The following is a 19,126-nucleotide window of genomic DNA, read 5'->3' as shown; positions in this document are numbered from 1 at the left end:
GAATATGGAAGTTCCCAGTCAAGGGACTGAACTTGGACCAAGCAGCGACCTGAGCCACAGCAGAAACACCACCAGACCCTTAACCCCCTACCTACACAAGAGTACTCTAGAAGTTACCTTATTAAGAATTAATTTATCTAGAGTTCTTGGTTAATGAGACATTTTACACAAATGAAGTTTCCAGACATTTGAAATCTCATTCTATCATTTAGAATCACACTTTTGTATTTTTTATCATTTTGGATGGATTTTTTTTTTTTTTTTTTAAGGTCACAACCATAGCATATGGAGGTTCCCAGGCTAGGGGTCAAATCAGAGCTGAAGCCTGCAAATGCTGGCCCCACAGCCACAGCAAAGCCAGATCCGAGCTGTGTCTGCAACCTACACTATAGCTCACGGCAACGCCAGATCCTTAATCCACTGAGCAAGGCCAGGGATGGAACCTGCGTCCTCATGGATGTAGTCAGATTCGTTTCCACTGAGCCATGATGGGAACCCCTTGGACGGAAGTTTTTTAAAAGTGAATTTCACCTTCCCTGCCATCCAAAACATAGCTGAATAAAGATGACTTAACCTTTACTACCTGTGTGGAAGTAATCACTGATATCAATTAATATGCCACATAAGAGTTGTGAAGAAGGCACAAGTCTATTCTGAGTAGACCTACATGCCTATACTTTTTGATTCCTGTTTTGTTAGCTGGCCCTGTTTGCTCTAGCAAAGTGCTTGGTCCACCCCACTTTTATTTTTTGGCCATGCCCATGACATACAGAAATTCTAGAGCCAGGGCCTGAACCTGTGCCACAGTAGACCCTTAAGCCACTGAGCCACCAGGGAACTCCTCCACCTTGTGTTACCCTACTCTGGAGAAGTGAGGGAAAAATGTTTGTTAAAACTGTCTCAAGAGTGAATTTATCATTGAATACTTTTGTGTACTATTTACATTCACCACCATGTAAAAATGTTTATTTTCATTAAAGATGAGGGAGAGACAGGTTTTTTGAGTGTTTAGAGAAAAAATTTGCAGTGGGGATTTATAGGCAGCCTTGAACCTAATGTGTATGAGGTTTTAGAATACAGGTGAGAGATTCATCTACTCTTTCATTTATTATTATTATTATTTTGTTTTCTGATTATTAGCTATGCTTCTAATAACTCAAGGTTGCCAAATAAGTGGTTGTTCTAACTAGTTATGTCCTTAGCTATTAAACTAATTAAAAATACAAAAATAAAATAAAAACATCCCAGGAACTAATTTTAATTAATTACTTTTAATTGAGATTTAAAAAAAAGAGTGAGTGTGGGTGAGAAGGGTTAGTACTGACAAAATATTATAATAATAATGGTTGGTTTTTTATAATACTCAACAGATATTTTAAAAAAATTATCTATAAACATAAATCAATAACAGTATATTTCACGGAAAAGTTTTTCTTGAATATAATGGTGCTATTTCAATTTCAGCCTGACATTGTTTTGTAGACACCTTTCTGCCTGCAAAAGCACAGACACCAAATTGTGGTTCAGAAAATAAAGCAGAAGAGTTCTTGTTCTGGCATTGCCACAGCTGGTCAAAAAAAAAAAAAAAAAAAAAGAAGAAGAAAAAAAAAGGAAAGAAAAGAAAGCAGTATTTTAAGGTATTTCTGTACTCCTGAGGAAATTCTGGCACATTAAAATCCATTTGATTGTTCTTGAGGATTATTTTGTTTTTTTACCAAATATTTTAGTAAGTACTTTTTCTAAAATATTGAATTTTCAGTTAAATAAAGCTGCAAATACTGAATAAAATCTGAAGTGCTCAGTGAACTAAAATGAACAAATATTTTACAATAACTTTCACACAAGCTAAGAAATATAAATTTGGTAACTTTTTTGGGGGGGAGGGGGGTTGTACCTGCCAGTGAACCAACTCCCAAATCCAGAGGCCAGCTTTTCAAAACAAGCAATGAAAAAGTCTCTTCTAAAACTTATGTAAACATGTAGAATTCAGGTCTTTCTATGTTGTATATATGGTTGTAACCAGAACAAATTAATTTTTTTTTTTTTGGTTTCTTTAGGGCCACACTTGTGGCATATGGAGGTTCCCAGGCTAGGGGTCCAATTGGAGCTGTAGCTGCCAGCCTACATCACAGCCACAGCAACGCTAGATCCGAGTTGCATTTGCGACCTACATAAACCATAGCTCATGGCAATGCAGAATCCTTAACCCATTGAGCAAGGCCAGGAATCGAACCCACATCCTCATGGATACAAGTCAGGTTCGTTAAACACTGAGCCACGACGGGAACTCCAGAACAAATTAACTCTGTTCCACAACAAAGACATAAAAACTGCACAGGAATCTTGTTTCACTGGGAGAAATCAAAATTCTGGAAATCACTGTAAGGCTCACTGGGCAGAATCTTCACAGAATTAACGCTCTAAGATCTTTAGATTACAACTTATTTTTTCTCAAGTGGGAAAAAACTGTCTAGGGTTAATCTAAAACAAAACTATCTTAAGCGAAGACGACAGATATCACAGTCCCCCAAATGTTAAAGAGAGCTCTTACGAATATAACTTGAATAGGGTCATGAACTGGTTCAACATACTTAACTGGTGATTTTATGAATTATAATGAATGCTGCTACTCTCTAAGAATGAATGTATTAAAGATGAAATAACCTCCTTGGCACGCTTACAGCTATACAACACATTTGTTTCACTGCTTTCAAGCACCAGTGCCGGAGGCTCAGAATAAGTCAATGGGAGGAAGGCTTCAGTCACCGCAGCAAGCAGGTCCACTGAGCAGAGAAGAGGACATGCTTGGGAGAGTAACGAGCAATAAGAGGTAAGCATTTAACAAATACATTGAATCTAAAGGGTTTTTTTTCCTTTCTTCAAAAACCCTGCTACCACACTCTTTTATTTTTATTCAGTGGTTTAAAAACCAAAATGAAAAATTTACAAGTGTTACAGGGGAGATTTTTAATGTGTGATTTGTAGATTTTATGAAAAAACGATTTAATTTGACTCTTAGCTTCCCACCCTTCCCACAAAAACTGGGAAAGTTAAGGAAAAAATTACTACTTAAAAAAAGAAAAAGAATTGGTTCAAATTTGGCATAAAGTGATAAATGTGGAAAATACTTGTTGCAGAAACATGCTCTGAAAGATGAAATAAGCAAAAACAATTATTTGGATCCTGGTAATACTGATTTTTCCCCCCTTCTTTCAAAGTAAAGGAATTCTAAAATGTTTTATAAAAAATGGCATTTATATCAGTATTAAAATAAACCCGATCAGACAAAATCCAATTACAAATAAGGATTCCTAGCTGGTAAAGCATTTGTTTAGATATTAGGTGGGCTCGGAGGGTTTCTAGTAGGTGCTCAGTGTGTATGAAAAGTTCTATTCAGAATGGTTTGGTGCTTTGACATTTCTTCTGTACCTGTTCTAAAGGTAGAGAGACATCCAAGGGTCAGGCAACATCGCATTTTTTTATACCATTGAAAAAATGAATATATCTCCTGTTTCATTAATTGAAGCATATCATGCATATGTCCGTGAGAACCTGCTGCACTGTCACGAATGCCGAAGAGACCTATTCTTCTCAATAGGGCTCAATAGGGAGGGACTGCTAATAAGTTCAAGGTTTTTTTTTTTTTAACTGGTTTTTGAAAATAAACAAAATAATGCAATCGACATATTTTATATCTAGGGGAAACTCTCTGGCATTCAAACTCAAACTCGACTCTACCACTTCAAGCAGAAAAAAACAGAGAGAGAGGAAAACCAAAAAAGAGTCTCTTTTTGCGGCTATCAGTTTCTTTCACTAAACCTTCTGAAGAATACTAAACACACAGGCCTCACCTTCAGCCATGGACAGATGTATGTCTGCTCTCATTTTACAGAACTTGAAATTCTGTTTTAAAGAAAGACGTCAACTTTGGCCTTGAATGTTTGGCATGTGTACAATGCCTTAAAAAAGCAGACGACCAGCTTAGCTACTGACCATGCCGACCACTGTCCGGATCTGGATCAAATCAGAGAAAAACACAGCGAATGGCTTTCTCTTATAGAATATTTGAACAAAGCACAATTCCTGAGCACATTTTACACAGCTCATTCCATCACTTAATCTCTTCTAACTGGTCCGGATTACAGACAGAATCGACACCAGAGGAAATGAAACAGATTGGTGAGGAACAAGAAAATAAACCGCGCTGGGCAGCTCTTCTGATACTTATGGTGATAATACCCACAATTGGTGGAAACATCCTTGTTATTCTGGCTGTTTCACTGGAGAAAAAGTTGCAGTATGCTACCAATTATTTCCTAATGTCCCTGGCAGTGGCTGATTTGCTGGTTGGATTGTTTGTGATGCCGATTGCCCTCTTGACAATAATGTTTGGTAAGTATTTCACTTTGTTCCTGCTGTCAAACCACCAAACTCTGATAAACTATAATGGATACTCATTTAATCTTTAAAGATGGACTTGAACTATTTAAAGAAACAGTGAGTAAACAGTCCCTCATTTTTCATCATTTTCTATGACAATCAGTTTCAAAGAGCAAAAACTAATTTTTTTAGAAACAATTCTATTTCCTTCTCAGCCATCTAATAATTCATTTAAAGTCATCCAAGTTAGCAATATACCCTGGATACATTACCTGAAAATTATATAGTGAAGAACAGCCTATACTTTACCTCATTACTAACACTGTTTTTTCTTGATAAAGCAATAGCTAGGACACTGGTGTGACACTTGATATGCTGGGTTAATTAGTAACAAGGTCTTTGAATCACTAAATTCCAACACAAATCTCTAAACTCCACTTTGGAATTGTTCTAAAAAGTCTTGTTATGTATCTCTTTATAGTTTGTGTAATTAAGACAAACATAAGTCCCACACATGTGTCATGTAAAGAAAAAATTATGTTTAGGTGCTAAAGGAATGGGCTGGGTCAGAATACCCCAAGAGACGATTCGTCTGTTTAATTTTTATGATTTCTGACCATCTGTGCCCTTGATATATGTTACAGGAATCAGACCTCCAAGTTATTAAACTAAGTGACCAAAACTTGAGTTATTACAATAATAAAAAAATACAATTTGAACTGAAATCTGTTTGTTATAATAAAAAAGATACTGATACTAAAATAAGTAGTTCTTGATTCATGCATATCATCTCTAGTTATAAAATTTGGGTAAACACAAATAGTTCTGATGATGAATTACGAAGGCTCTTAAGAATCAGCATTAAAAGGATCTTTAACTCATTCAATGTTTAACATAAATTGATACTGCATTCATTAATTGCTTAAGTTATTATTTGTAACAGACAAAGTTTCTTGGAATTGTTTATACAATGAAGATAAAAATATTTCAGGTTATACAAGTAAAAGTTATTAACTAGAACATGTATTAGAAGGTGAAGAAAAACTGCCAAACTATTATATTCAGGCTTAAATGTTACATCTTTATAAGTAATTATAGAAAGATATCTAAAATCAAGTACTTGATCCCTCAAATATAATCTGACAGCAACAGGGCAAAACTTCCCATCCTAAATTAACACATACCCAGGCTTCCAATCTATGGTAGGGCAAGCAGTAATGAGTAAAATTCTGCTGCTTTAATAGACTCTCTAATCATTAATATTGTTTTGGTATCCATCCCCCTCCATTTTTTTTTTTTTTAACAAATGTGCAATCTTTAAAATAATCTAGTGCTACACATAACCATGGAAAATAATTTTACTCTAAAGAAGAGCCTAAGTAATCTTAATTCTGAATAAGCTTTTTTAAAAAAGAAAGTAAATGAGCATTATGTAGGAGCATTTCTGCACATTTGGTAAAGATTGTACAAGCACTAATTCAAGCTCTTATCTCCACACACACACAATAGTTTAATGTGGCAAATCACTCAAGTGAATTTTAACTTTAAAGTGAGCTGACAAAACACAAAAGCAGGTCACTGTGATAATCTCATGTATTCCACAGGAAGACAGTAGGTATATGGTAGCTGAGAATTAAGTTTATACTTAAATATTTGGGGCCCAAGATATTCTTGGCTGTAAGAGTCAGCAGAAAATCCAACATATTTTAACACAAAATATGTAGAATGTCTTCCTATCTATGCCCTAAATATTTTATACGTACATAAATATATTTAACCTCATTGCATTCTCCCAAATGTTTGTTAATTTTAAATTACGAAATAAGCTTTCATAGCCCCAAACACTTCTACTTCAGTAATTAAGCTGTATTAAAAATAAACTAATCTGGGAACTTAATCACTATTTAAAACATTATTTCATTATTGAAAAATTATTCTATTTTTATGAGAAAATGCATGTTGTCCTCTAAAAAACTTCAAAAGGATATCTTCTGGGAACTGTACATATTATAAGTGGGGACCTGAGTTCAAATACTAAGACTTTTTGATCGTCTTTCACATGTTAATAAATACTAAGACTTTCTAAATTAATGCATTTATAAAAATTTCTGGTAACTTAAAAATGCAAGAGTAGATTTTGTGTATTTTTCTCTCAATATAGGGATATTCTTTAGAACTTCTAAAGTCTGTACAAACAAAAGTGTTCCCGGTTCTGTAAACATAAAAACAAACAAACAAACAAACCAAAAAACTACCAGTATGAGTGATATGCATTACTTTAGTTATCTCAGGGAAATTCAATGAAAGCTATACCCAAACTTTATATTCTAATAAAATTGAGTAAAAAAAAAAGCACTGAAATTATTAAAAGTGGCTTTTACACTGAGAAACATTTTATTCAACCAATAATTTGTATAATATTTGAATTTCTATTTTACCAAGATTATGATGACGGGCAGAACATGGTCTTTCAAATAAATTCTGTTACATCAACTTTTCTGTTACTTCTTCCTCTCTGGGCATATTGGACATTTATAGTTCTAGTTTTTTATTGTCTTGTCTATAAGTCTTAAAAGCCAAGGCCACAAATTAGTAGCTTATAACAAGGCTTGAAAATACCTAGGTTAGGAATACTTGAGCAAAGGAAAATAGAACATTATACACCAATATAAAAAAGATAGGATATTAATAGTTTGAGAACTTCTCTGAACTTTTCCTTCTCTCATTAAAAAATGATTAAAAATGTAAAGGGAGAAAATATAGTATTTGGTCATCCACTGGTCATTACTGGCTTATTTATAATTTAGGTTTTAATCCATGTCTCACAATCTATAAATTGAAACAGTATCTGTGGTTCAGCTGAAAGAGGGTATATAAACTAGCTGAAAGATGGGGAGTGTGAAGCAAGACACTCTAGTATTCAAATCCTGGTTCTATTGTACTGGCTTAGGCATTACTTAAATCAGAGTTTAATCATCTTGTCTGTAAAATGCCTGTGCTAAATCTCCCATTTCAGATATTTCGTGAAATCGTCAAGTAGGTCCCAGCACATTTTAGGCACTAATAACTGGCAAGTATTAGTACACATGCAAAGGGTGTATATAATATGATTTAGTTTGGAGGTGAGTTTGCCCAGAGATGAAATAAATGTTCATCAGTAAAAAAAAAAAAATCAGTTATTCATTTATGCAGTGAAATCCTGCTTTACCTAATGCGTAAATGAGGGAGCAAAGCAATTAAAGGCACTTCTTTTTGGAGAGTGGAAATTTTTAAAAATCCAAGGACTATATTTCATAAATATTAAATCACTTGAAACAAAACACTGTATTAGACATCTAACCCCCGGATGTGTCATTTGCTCAAAAGTAATGGAAAAACAACAAAAACAAAGCAGAAGCTTCCTAATAAAATTTAAGCACTGATCTATGTCTCTTTTCTGAAAGATAAATATAGAATCATAAGAATTTCTGAAAATTAAAAAATGTGTATTTGAAAATAATGTTCTTTCTCCACATCAGGGCCATTTAGGATTTGTCCTGCTCCAATATATTCATAAACTTCTTACCTCAGTGAACTTTGTAAGCACGGTCCTCTTGGAATGGCTTTAAAAATAGTCTTTTAAATCCTCAAAGGGGAAATCTTTTATGCCCCAGATTCAGAGATTAATGTCAATTACTTTCTAAACTAATGACATAACTCAGCTTTCCAACTAAAACTTGCCTAAAGGATAAGCAGTTTCAGATAAAAATTAGTCTATCTCACCAAGAAACGGAGTTTGTGGTTAAAAAAATTCAGGTATTTATACCAGTTAAAAAGGAAGCCTAACTGGAGTTCCCGTCGTGGCGCAGTGGTTAATGAATCTGACCAGGAACCATGGGGTTGTGGGTTCGATCCCTGGCCTTGCTCAGTGGGTTAAGGATCCAGTGTTGCCATGAGCTGTTCTTTGGGTCGCAGACCAGCTCGGATCCCTCGTTGCTGTGGCTCTGGCATAGGCCGGAGGCTGCAATTCCGATTAGACCCCTAGCCTGGGAACCTCCATATGCCTCAGGAGCGGCCCTAGAAAAGGTTTAAAAAAAAAAAAAAAAAAAAAGGAAGCCAAACAAACGACTCAAAACCCAAGACAAAAAACAAAAACAAACAAAAAAACAAACAAAAAGCAAGGCATGGCAATGCGCACAGGTTATTCATGCTTCTTGGCCATATATAAAAATAGTTAAAACTCAACTTGAGTAAAAGGCATACTTTCGTCACAAATTTAATTAAAAGTTAAATAGTTAAATATGTTCTCATGTCCTTTTTTTTTTCTGAAGTAAAGCTTTAAGTTTAATTGGATGCATGCACTCTTGCTACAGCAGGCAGGAAAACAAACATACTGATTTTATACTGATGATATAGCTTGTTGTTTCCAAGTAAGAGTTTTTTTTTAATAACTGGGCTAGTTGGCTAGTTTCGGTCAAGCAATAATAGTAGTAACTAACATCTGGAGTTCCCGATGTGGTGCAACAGGAGTGGAGGGATCTTGGGAGTGCTGGGTCACAGGTTCGATCCCTGGGCCCGCACAGTGGGATAAGGATCCCGCGCTGCCAAAGCTGCGGCTTAGATAGAAACTATGGTTCAGATCTGATCCCTGGCCCAGGATCCGTGTGCTGTGGGGCAGCCAAAAAGGAAAAAACAAACAAACAAACAAAAAAAACAGAACAAAACCAAACAAAACCTAATATCTGAGTGCTTTCTCTACGCCAGACACTATTCTAAGCACTTTTCACGTATTACTGCATTTAACCTGAAAGCAACTCCACAAAATTGGTATATTATCATCCCCGTTTTACAAGGGAGGACAAAGGAATAAAAAAATGGCAGAGACATACTTTGAACCCAGGAGAACTGATTCTGAATTCACATTTAACCCCTGTTACTCTGCTTTCTCAAATGAAATGGGAAATTAAATCACCCAAAACTATAATATTTGGCAAAGAGACAATATTTATATCTTAAATAATGCTAACAGGACCACCATAGAATTTCTTCTAGAACAAGGCAGAACTCAGTATTTTATAAAGTTATATTTCACATGAAATGATACAGAATGCTTGGGTCTTAACCAACACTTGAATGAATCCTTGACATGATTGGCAAACTTCTTTTCTGAGGAAGATATTAGACCTAGGTCTAAGTTGTTGAACCTTCTCTGGGAAACAAATAGAAATGTACATAACTGAAGGGCAGTTCTACCACCCCTTAATGTATGATGATACTAATGCACATAAGTCTTCATTTTAAATAACAAAATATTTGGGCTACTAATATTTTTAAATAAGTAATAAACTGTCTATAATCCAAGACTCATCTAAGACTTGTTTTGCTCCTCTAATTAACAATATGTAATTATTTTAGGAATCCAAAGAAATGTTGTTATTCAAGCCTTACTGAAATTAGTCTCTGAGTTAAATCTGCAAGTGGATAGGGCAAAGAGGTGGGAAATGGAATTTGTTTTTCAGAGAAATTCTGTGTGTTTTCATTTTGTGGGACAGTAAATATAATTTAAATGTTTTCCTTCTTCTGTATTAGCTTTTATAAAAAAACGCTAATTTCGAGCTCCAGGAGTAATAACCTGATAAGTTATTTTCCTCAGACTGATTCTTAGATATGCTTTTCTTTCATTTTTGAATAGTTAACATATTTCACCACACCAATTTAACCTGTTTTAGTGACTGAATAGTAAAAAACTTTTCTGACCATGAGCCTATCAAATTAATACCAACTGAAAAGACAATTTTATAGTGAAAGTATCTGGACTAGGAAAAGTCTTTATAAACTGAGAATGTCTAGAACAGTTTTTAACTTGTTTAAATAATTATATGATTTCTATTTAGGCAATTGCTTTAGCTTTGTATAAAAGATTTCTATCAATTTAATGCAATCATCATTTATGTTAGTTTCACAGAAACAGTCCATTCACTAGTATTTCATGAAACTTGGAACCATAAAGGTTAATCAAAAAGACATACCCTGCTTAATCCTAAGCCTCATAGTCTCTTTTGTTTTAATGAAAATTCTCTATCATATTTCAATATTTCTACTGTTAACAATAAAAAAGCAATAACTTGGAATTCCCCTTGTGGCCCAGCGGTAAGGAGCCTGACTAGTATCCATGAAGATGAGGGTTTGATCCTTGGCCTCGCTCAGTGGGTTAAGGATCTGGTATTGCCGTGAGCTGTGGTGGAGGCTGCAGATGCTGCTCAGATCCCCCTGTTGCTGTGGCTATGGTGTAGGCTGGCAGCTACAGCTCTGATTTGACCCCTAGCCCCGGAACTTTCATATGCTGCATGTGCAGCCCCCAAAACACAACAACAACAACAACAACAACAACAACAAGCATTACCTCAAGTAATAAAATTCCAGTGATGAGCATTCATTTTAATATCCACTTTCTGTTCCAAAACTGGAGTTTATAAAATAAATTCATTCTGTTGGAAAGTGAGGCTAACAAGGCTTCACAGGCTTAATTAAAATCAGCACTACAGAGCTTCTCTTAGCCCACAATTAGAAGTATGTGGGTCAGACAGTCCAATTCCAAAGACACGTATGTTTCACATGAGTTCTATTGTGGCTTCCTGCTCATGGATAAGATTTACGACTAGAATTTTTCAGACCTTAATTTAAAAAAAGTCTAATCCTTAATTAGAATAGCTAAATAGGCATGTTAAGTTATTAGCAACCCACTTTAAAAGATGATAGAGAGCATGTATTTTTAAAGAGGAAGCTAAGATATGACATTAATTATCTGCCTCTAAAAATCCTTAACTATGATCAATTTCCCTGGCTGCAGCTCTAGACTTGATTATTTTTCTACTTCCTACTCAGTTACCAGTCTGAACTTCGGGACAGTTTAAAATGCAGCCTCACTTTAAGTAGTTTCTACTCAAAACTATCTCAGTCATAGATGATTCTTTTCACTCTACTTAGACCATTAGTTTGCTTAAGCTCAGGTCAAAGAATACACTGCTGCCTTTGACTCTCAAGGTCCTTTTCCATTAGTTAACAGGAAATGTGAATACTATGGCTAAGAAGGAGAATGCTGAATTCTTTCTAAACATGAGTTTCTCTGCTATACTTTATTTCCCTATCTTGAGGTGTCTCCCGTAAGTTCTTTTCTATGAGGAATTCTGAGTGCCTATCCTGCACTAGCAAACTCAAGATACAACCTTGTCAAGAAAGCAGTGCTTCTCAAACACTAATTGGCACATGAATCATCTGGTTGTTTCCTGAAAGGAAAGGGATTATTAGACTTGAGTATGTTTTTTTCAAGAGTGAAGTAAGATCTCAGTGAAAAATACCTGAATACCTCACAAAAAAGGGAAATACTTTAGTCTTCCAATTAAGAGCGCCAATACCAGGAGTTCCTGCTGGAGCACAGTAAGATCGGTGGCACCAGGACACAGGTTCAATCCCTGGCCTGTCACCGTGGATCCAGTTAAAGGATCAGATCCAGGCTCGGATCTGACGCCTGGCCTGGGAACTTCATATGCCTTGGGCAGCCAAAAAAGAAAAAGCCACCCACATACCAACTCTGGAAACAGAAGGCACCAAAAGGTAGATTTGTCAGAACTACTACCTTTTTATCTGAAGAGCAAGGTTAAGTTCCAGTTGCAACACTACATAAATTTTTAAAAGATCACAAAGGAAATAGACAAAAGAGCAAAGGTCAAAATAATGCTAAACTAATATAGAAAAAAGTTGTAATTATTACACAAAACAGAAAATATATTTAAAAAGTATCCTATACAAAAATATACTTAGTATTATTGATGCCATATCTGAAGTTAAACATTATCTTGTGGAGGTTAAGTCATAAAATTTCACATGAATAAAGAAAAAGTTTAAAACATGTGTATCACAAAAAAGAAACTACAGATTGAAGGTTGCCGTTTTGTAGAATATGTTTTTGTTTTGTTTTTCTTTCAGAGGCTATGTGGCCCCTCCCACTTGTTCTATGCCCTGCCTGGTTATTTCTTGACGTTCTTTTTTCTACTGCATCCATCATGCATCTTTGTGCCATTTCAGTGGATCGTTACATAGCCATCAAAAAGCCAATCCAGGCCAATCAATATAACTCACGAGCTACAGCATTCATCAAGATTACAGTGGTATGGTTAATTTCAATAGGTATGTGGGGAATGCCAGGGTGTGGGGTGGTATAAACAGCCTTTGGTTCTAATTAGCTAGAGATTACCAGGCCTGGGAGACACTGATACACCAAGACAAGCTCCTTACAACGTAACATTCATCATACACCTTCTAAACCACACTATCAGCAAAAAGTGTGAAAAAGCAGGAAAGTTATGACTTGATTTTGACATGCAGGAAGACAGGTTTTCATATTTGTCAGTCATATTTGTCAGATGACAGTTTTCATATTTGTCAACCAATCATTAAGGTCTACGTAGCATGCAGAATCCTGAAATTTTAGTAAAGTAATAAAAAAATGAAATGCATCTTAAATCACACCTAGGAAGACAAATAGAAAAAAAAAACTCAAACATTTTGTATGCAGGTATCAAAGTTCATACATTCATCTTGGAAGCCAGTATGTATACTGACTGACGGCATTAGTGTCTGCTTAAGTGTTCCGAGTATGTTTAGTTACAAGTTTTAAAAGAAATACAAATGATGTTCAGAAATGATTTTTGGAAGAAATCGTATTTCTTCTGTTTTATCCATCCCCCCACCCCATGCCCATCTTTAATGCTCAAAGAGAGCTGCTATATTAGACTATCTTAGCATGAAATACAGCATAAATGGTAACTCAAGTTTTTAATAAGTTAATATCAGAAGAACAAACAGATTCACAATGGTTACTGTGATCATTAACAGTCTGACCAGCAGATCCCTTTCTTCCTAGTAAGAAAATATTCAAAGAGGAAAAAAAAAAAAAAAGAGAGACCTGAAATGCCAAAAGGAAAGCAAGAAAAGAAAATCATTTTATAACGTCAAGTCAGATACACGTGTAAAAACTAGGAAAAGTAGTCTTCAGAAAAAAGAACACTGGGGGGGGGGGGGAAGAAAAGAAAAAAACAAAGCAAGACACTGAAAATGATTTTTATATTCCCAGAATAAAGATACCAAGGCCAACCCTCTTTTGAAAAGTTTGGAGATAAAAGTAAGGAATATTACTGTCTGACTTGGGAAGAAATTAGGGTCAAGGAAAAGTCTATTCAGAATGGAGGTATCTGCAAGCAGTGAGAAAGGGCTGGCTCTGGGGACAGAGGCTGATTGACAGAACAGAAGAGGCCCCAAAAAAGGAAGCTAGGGAAAGGGCATGGGAACAATGGATGACGATTACCAAAATACAAAGTGGGAAAAAGGAAAACTAAAGTAGTTCATGTCAAATAACCCATGCATTTTGGATAAGATCAGTGTAACATAAGAGAAGCAAAGAGAGAGAGTGTGAGATGTGTGTGCTGGGGTAAGGTGGAGGCGGGGGGATGGGGCAAAGATAGGAAGAAAATAGGAAATATGGCTTCTTAAGAAAAAATAAAACACCTGAAACTGAAATATGGCCAAGCCAATAAACAGCCTGTTGGGGGAAGGAGTGCCTCAATTAAGGCTGGAAGACATGAGTTTATAAGTTGATAATATATTGAGTACCTATGATCGTCAGGTACTAAGAATACAAAGATAAGTATGAAAAAGAATTTTCACATTCAAGGAAGGTGGACTAATACAAAGTGATAAGTATGCAGGAGGACAAAAAAAAGATAAGCCCAGATTTATAGCTTAGAAGGGATCTCACAAATCTACTTTTTCCTTTTATAGATGAAAAAAGAAACCTAGAGGTTTTAAACAGTTGGCTTAAAGCTTTCTAGCACAAAGGCCAAGATCTTTTATTTCATCACTTGTGTGGCAGAACCAATGACCATTTAGTAACTTTGTCAAAGAAAAGGTCGATGGGGTTAGTTCAGTTTTTAAATTCTGCCAGGTGTTGAAAAGAGCTCACTTTCTTCTTCTGGATTTAGCAGCCTAGGTAACACCTGCAAACAGTAAGGTATGAAAGGAGAGGAAGAGCGTAAGGGTATAAAAAATACCAGTGCCAACATGAATGTTACTAACCAATAAGCTGGTTAAAAAGGTAATGTGAGCCTTGATGGGAATTAACGGAATGTGAAAAGAGAGAAGGATGGATGGACTAAAGGTCAAGATAACAGTAAAGAGACATTCTATAGTAAAAGAGTAGCAGAACAAGACAGGGAAATAGAGTTCATGATTATAGGTATGGGATAGTTTAAGGGGACTTATGGATGGCTGAGGAGTAGAAATTACAGAGTTGAGGAGTTCAAGAAATACAGAATTTGGTTAGAAGGGTCATCAGTGGGATGAAGTCATGAAACATGTTAGGTAACGGAGCAGTGGGTAAAAGATTACAGCAAGAGGCTGAAATCACTGAAGACAGAGGTCGGTAGATGATCTGGATGGAGAATAGAGCAGTATATGTACATTAAATAGACTTTAAAGGGGGGTGTTTTGGGGAAAAGAAAGAACAGTACAATGATTACCTGGAAGTAACAGGGTAGAGGAAAGGTCAGTGAAGTTTTTCTATAAAGGGCAAGACAGTACATAGTTTGGTCTTACAGACTCTAGATGGTTTCTGTTAAAACTACCCAACTTGGCAGCAGCAGAACAGAAGCAGCTATGGACAATACACTAACAAATGGTTAGGGCTATTTAATACAATTTTACAAAAACACAAGGCAGGCTAGATGTGGCCCTGGAGCTCGAGTTTGCTGACCCCTGGTGTAGAACTTTAAGTATTCAGAATCCTCTTTCTGGTGGTATACCCGAGGAAAAGAAAAGTAAAAAAAAGCAGTGGCCTTTATTAGAAAGGGTTTGAAGAAAATATTCCTGTCAAACGTCTCTCTGCCACCATAAAAAAACTGTACAGATGACAGGAGTACTGTAGATTCATAAAAGTGAATTCTTTTATAATACCTCAAGAGATTCTACAGGTGTCTAGAGAGCAATTAACTCAGTTAATTTTTTTTTTTTTGTCTTTTTATGGCCGTACCTGTGGCATATGGAAGTTACCAGGCTAGGGTTCAAATGGGAGCTGCAGCTGCCTCCCTATGCCACAGCCACAGCCACATGGGACCTGAGCTGCATCTGCAACTATGCTGCAGCTTGTGTCAACGCCAGATCCTTAACCCACCGAGCAAGATCAGGGATCAAACCCACATCCTTATGGACACTATGTGAGGTTCTTAACCTACCGAGCCACAAGGGGATCTCCCAAACTTACTTTTAAATATCTGCTGTTTCAAAGGGAAAGGATTTGGGCTAACCCTTGTGTTGTCTTCCTCATAAGCTACTTCACTAAGCAAGATCACAGTTTGTTTATTTATTTTATTTATTTATTTCTTTATTTTTGCCTTTTCTTGAGCCGCTCCCATGGCATATGGAGGTTCCCAGGCTAGGGGTCGAATCAGAGCTGTAGCTGCCAGCCTACGCCAGAGCCACAGCAACGCAGGATCCAAGCCATGTCTGCGACCTACACCACAGCTCACGGCAACGCCGGATCGTTAACCCACTGAGCAAGGGCAGGGATCGAACCTGCAACCTCATGGTTCCTAGTCAGATTCGTTAACCGCTGCGCCACGACGGGAACTCCAAGATCACAGTTTGAATACCTAATTCATGGTATTTAAAGTATAAGAAAAGCAGCACAAGGTACATCTCTTCATATCTCTTAGAGGACCCCTCAATCTCAGAAATAAATTTTGTGATTCACACACTCTCAAAATATTACGTAGCATTTTTAAACTCTAAGTTTTCCCTAAGAAGTTAGAAAGAAAAGGCTAAAAGACATTCACAAATATCAAAAGACAAAACCGTCTGTTAAATGAAACTGTATAACCTCAAAGATAATAAAACAGGTGTCTACTCAGAATTAACATACGGCATGAATGTATTCTTAAATCTTTTTAGTTCAACTACATTAGATATTAAGATAAATGCAGCTTCCCTTTTGAATTCCTTACCTCAACCTGGAACAGATCAATACACAAAAAGAGATTATGAGAAACGGAGAATAAATGAAGACATTCCCTACTATTTATTTCATGGATATATTATAGTTTTAGGGAAACTTTAATTATAAAATTGAATCCTCTAACCAATCTCCTTAAAAACAACAGGTTTGCTTACTTAGGTTCTATCTCAAATCTTCCATTGATTAAGTGCTTTGATAGATTCTACACTCCAGGCACCAGGAATTACAACACACTAACAGTGTAAGGTTAGTAAGATAAACTCTAAAAGGACCTAACAGTGTAAGGTTAGTAAGATAAACTCTAAAAGGACCTAATATGGAGTTCTCTTGGTTAAGGATCTGGCACTGTTACTGCAGCTGTGGCACAGGTTCAATCCCTGGCCTAGGAACTTCCACACACCCCGGGCGCGATCTAAGACTCGAAGGACATAAAGTAACTCAATTTATCTTGCTTCCTCTTCCTTAGGCATTGCCATTCCAGTCCCTATCAAAGGGGTGGAAACTAATGTGGGTAACCCAAACAACATCACTTGTGGGTTGACAAAGGATCGTTTCGGCAATTTCATGCTCTTTGGCTCACTGGCTTCCTTTTTCATACCTCTGACCATCATGATTGTCACCTACTTTCTCACTATCCATGCTTTACAGAAGAAAGCTTATTTGGTCAAAAATCAGCCACCTCAACGCCTAACATGGTTGACTGTGTCCACAGTTTTCCAGAGAGATGAAACACCTTGCTCATCACCAGAAAAAGTGGCAATGCTGAACGGTTCTCACAAGGACAAAACTCTGCCCAATGCAAATGACGACATACTTATGCGAAGAATGTCCACAGTAGGGAAAAAGTCAGTGCAGACCATTTCCAATGAAAAGAGAGCTTCAAAGGTTCTAGGGATTGTGTTTTTCCTCTTTTTGCTTATGTGGTGCCCCTTTTTTATTACAAATATAACTTTAGTTTTATGTGATTCCTGCGACCAGCCTACTCTCCAAATGCTCCTGGAGATATTTGTGTGGATAGGCTATGTTTCCTCAGGAGTGAATCCTTTGGTCTACACCCTCTTCAACAAGACATTTCGGAATGCATTTGGCCGATATCTCACCTGCAATTACAGGGCCCCGAAATCAGTAAAAACGCTTAGAAAATGCTCCAGTAATATCTACTTCCAGAATCCAATGGCAGAGAACTCTAAGTTGTTCATGAAACATGGAATGCGAAACGGCATTAATCCTGCCATGTACCAGAGCCCAAAGAGGCTCCGAAGTTCAACCATTCAGTCTTCATCAGTCATTTTACTAGACACACTTCTCCTCACTGAAAATGAAGGTGACAAAACTGAAGAGCAAATCAGTTATGTATAGTAGTAATGGCAGTTTGTATCTAATTAATATAAGAAGAAGATATAAATATACCAAGAATTATATAAAGAACTCTATATCATGTATCAAAAAGTATCTCTTTAAATTAAGAATTAAGTATTGTGGTTATCCAACTATCTTTATTTCGGCAAAACTATCCCATGGAAAAAAATCATTTTTGTATAGCTGCAAATTAAAACAATCCAGCATGCTGGTTAAATGTTAAGATATTTAAATGAAATAAAATTAAATAAACCAATAAATTTCAAGCTTATCAGAAAAAAAAGCCACCATAAGAATTTATTTAGTTTCTAATTGTATGCAAAGCTATGCTGAGAATGAAATCAAAACCAAAAAGCATTAACCTGTCTTCAAGGCCTTAAAAGCAATTAAGGCATAGCATAGAACAGCACTGACAGGAACAGAGGGCTAAAAATAAGTGCATAAAATAATGATCACATCTGAAGATAAGCTAGGATTGCCATTTACAGTCTGCCTTAGTTAAATGTAGTTAGAATTTTGCATCGATGGGGGAAGGGGCAGGGAGGACAGCAGTTGGATGTCACACAAAATAGATTCTTAGAACCAGAGCTGTTTGTTAAACGGCTGAAACCAGGAATCCACAGAGGTGGGTCTACTGGAGGAGGAGAAAGCAAATGAAACCACTCTGAGGTACCTGAACCTCATATAATGTTTCCCGAAGAGCATTTGTAAATTGGAGGGATGGGACCTCAATCTAGGAACCTAAACTTTAATGACCTCATAAACTGAGATGAGATCATGGCTGCCCAAGATTACCCTAAGACTTGGCTGAACTTCTGGCACAGTTTTTTATTCACCCTTTGTTACTTCACTTTGTACTGCTAGATCTGGAATAAATCTAATATGTGCCATGTACCAACTAACTTACTAAATTTACAAAAATAATTTCTCTGAGCCTCAGTTTCCTCCTCTACATTTTATTATTTATTTATTTTTTTGGCTATATCCTCAGTGTGTGGAAGCTACCAGGCCAGGGATCAAACCCATACCACAGCAGAGACCCAAGTTGCTGCAGAGACAACACCAGATCTTTAACCTGCTGCCTCCTCCTCATCTACATCTTGGAGGGTTCTCATAAGGATGAGTATATGTGGGTACTCTGTAAATGATAGCCAATTCTATTTACTTTTGATGTTTATTTCTATGCTAGTCCCATAAATGGTGAATAAATCCAGGCTAAGGGGATCTGCAGCAAAGACAGCCCATATCTTAGCTTTTCCTTTTCAGGTCGCCCCATTCTTATGACTCAACCTATTGTTCTATCATTTTCCGGGCAACACAGTTTAAGAAAACGATCACAAGAAA

At 36.4% G+C, this 19,126-nt stretch overlaps 2 protein-coding genes across 2 annotated transcripts in view; one reads left to right on the top strand and one right to left on the bottom strand.

Annotated features, from left to right (window-relative positions):
* Positions 1-19,126, bottom strand: part of PSMD1 (proteasome 26S subunit, non-ATPase 1) — a 102,772-nt gene that overhangs the window by 48,278 nt on the left and 35,368 nt on the right. The gene's annotated exons all lie outside the window — the stretch shown is intronic.
* On the top strand, positions 2,388-18,052 carry HTR2B (5-hydroxytryptamine receptor 2B). Its single transcript, XM_047773745.1, has 4 exons — positions 2,388-2,830; positions 3,700-4,392; positions 12,346-12,546; positions 16,890-18,052. Exons 2-4 carry the CDS (start codon positions 4,044-4,046, stop codon positions 17,780-17,782), a joined length of 1,443 nt encoding a protein of 480 aa, XP_047629701.1. The 5' UTR covers positions 2,388-2,830; positions 3,700-4,043; the 3' UTR covers positions 17,783-18,052.

This window comes from Phacochoerus africanus, chromosome 3, assembly GCF_016906955.1.
Source record: "Phacochoerus africanus isolate WHEZ1 chromosome 3, ROS_Pafr_v1, whole genome shotgun sequence".
NCBI classification, from domain to species: Eukaryota; Metazoa; Chordata; class Mammalia; order Artiodactyla; family Suidae; genus Phacochoerus; species Phacochoerus africanus.
This window is presented reverse-complemented; position numbering and strand designations above follow the sequence as displayed.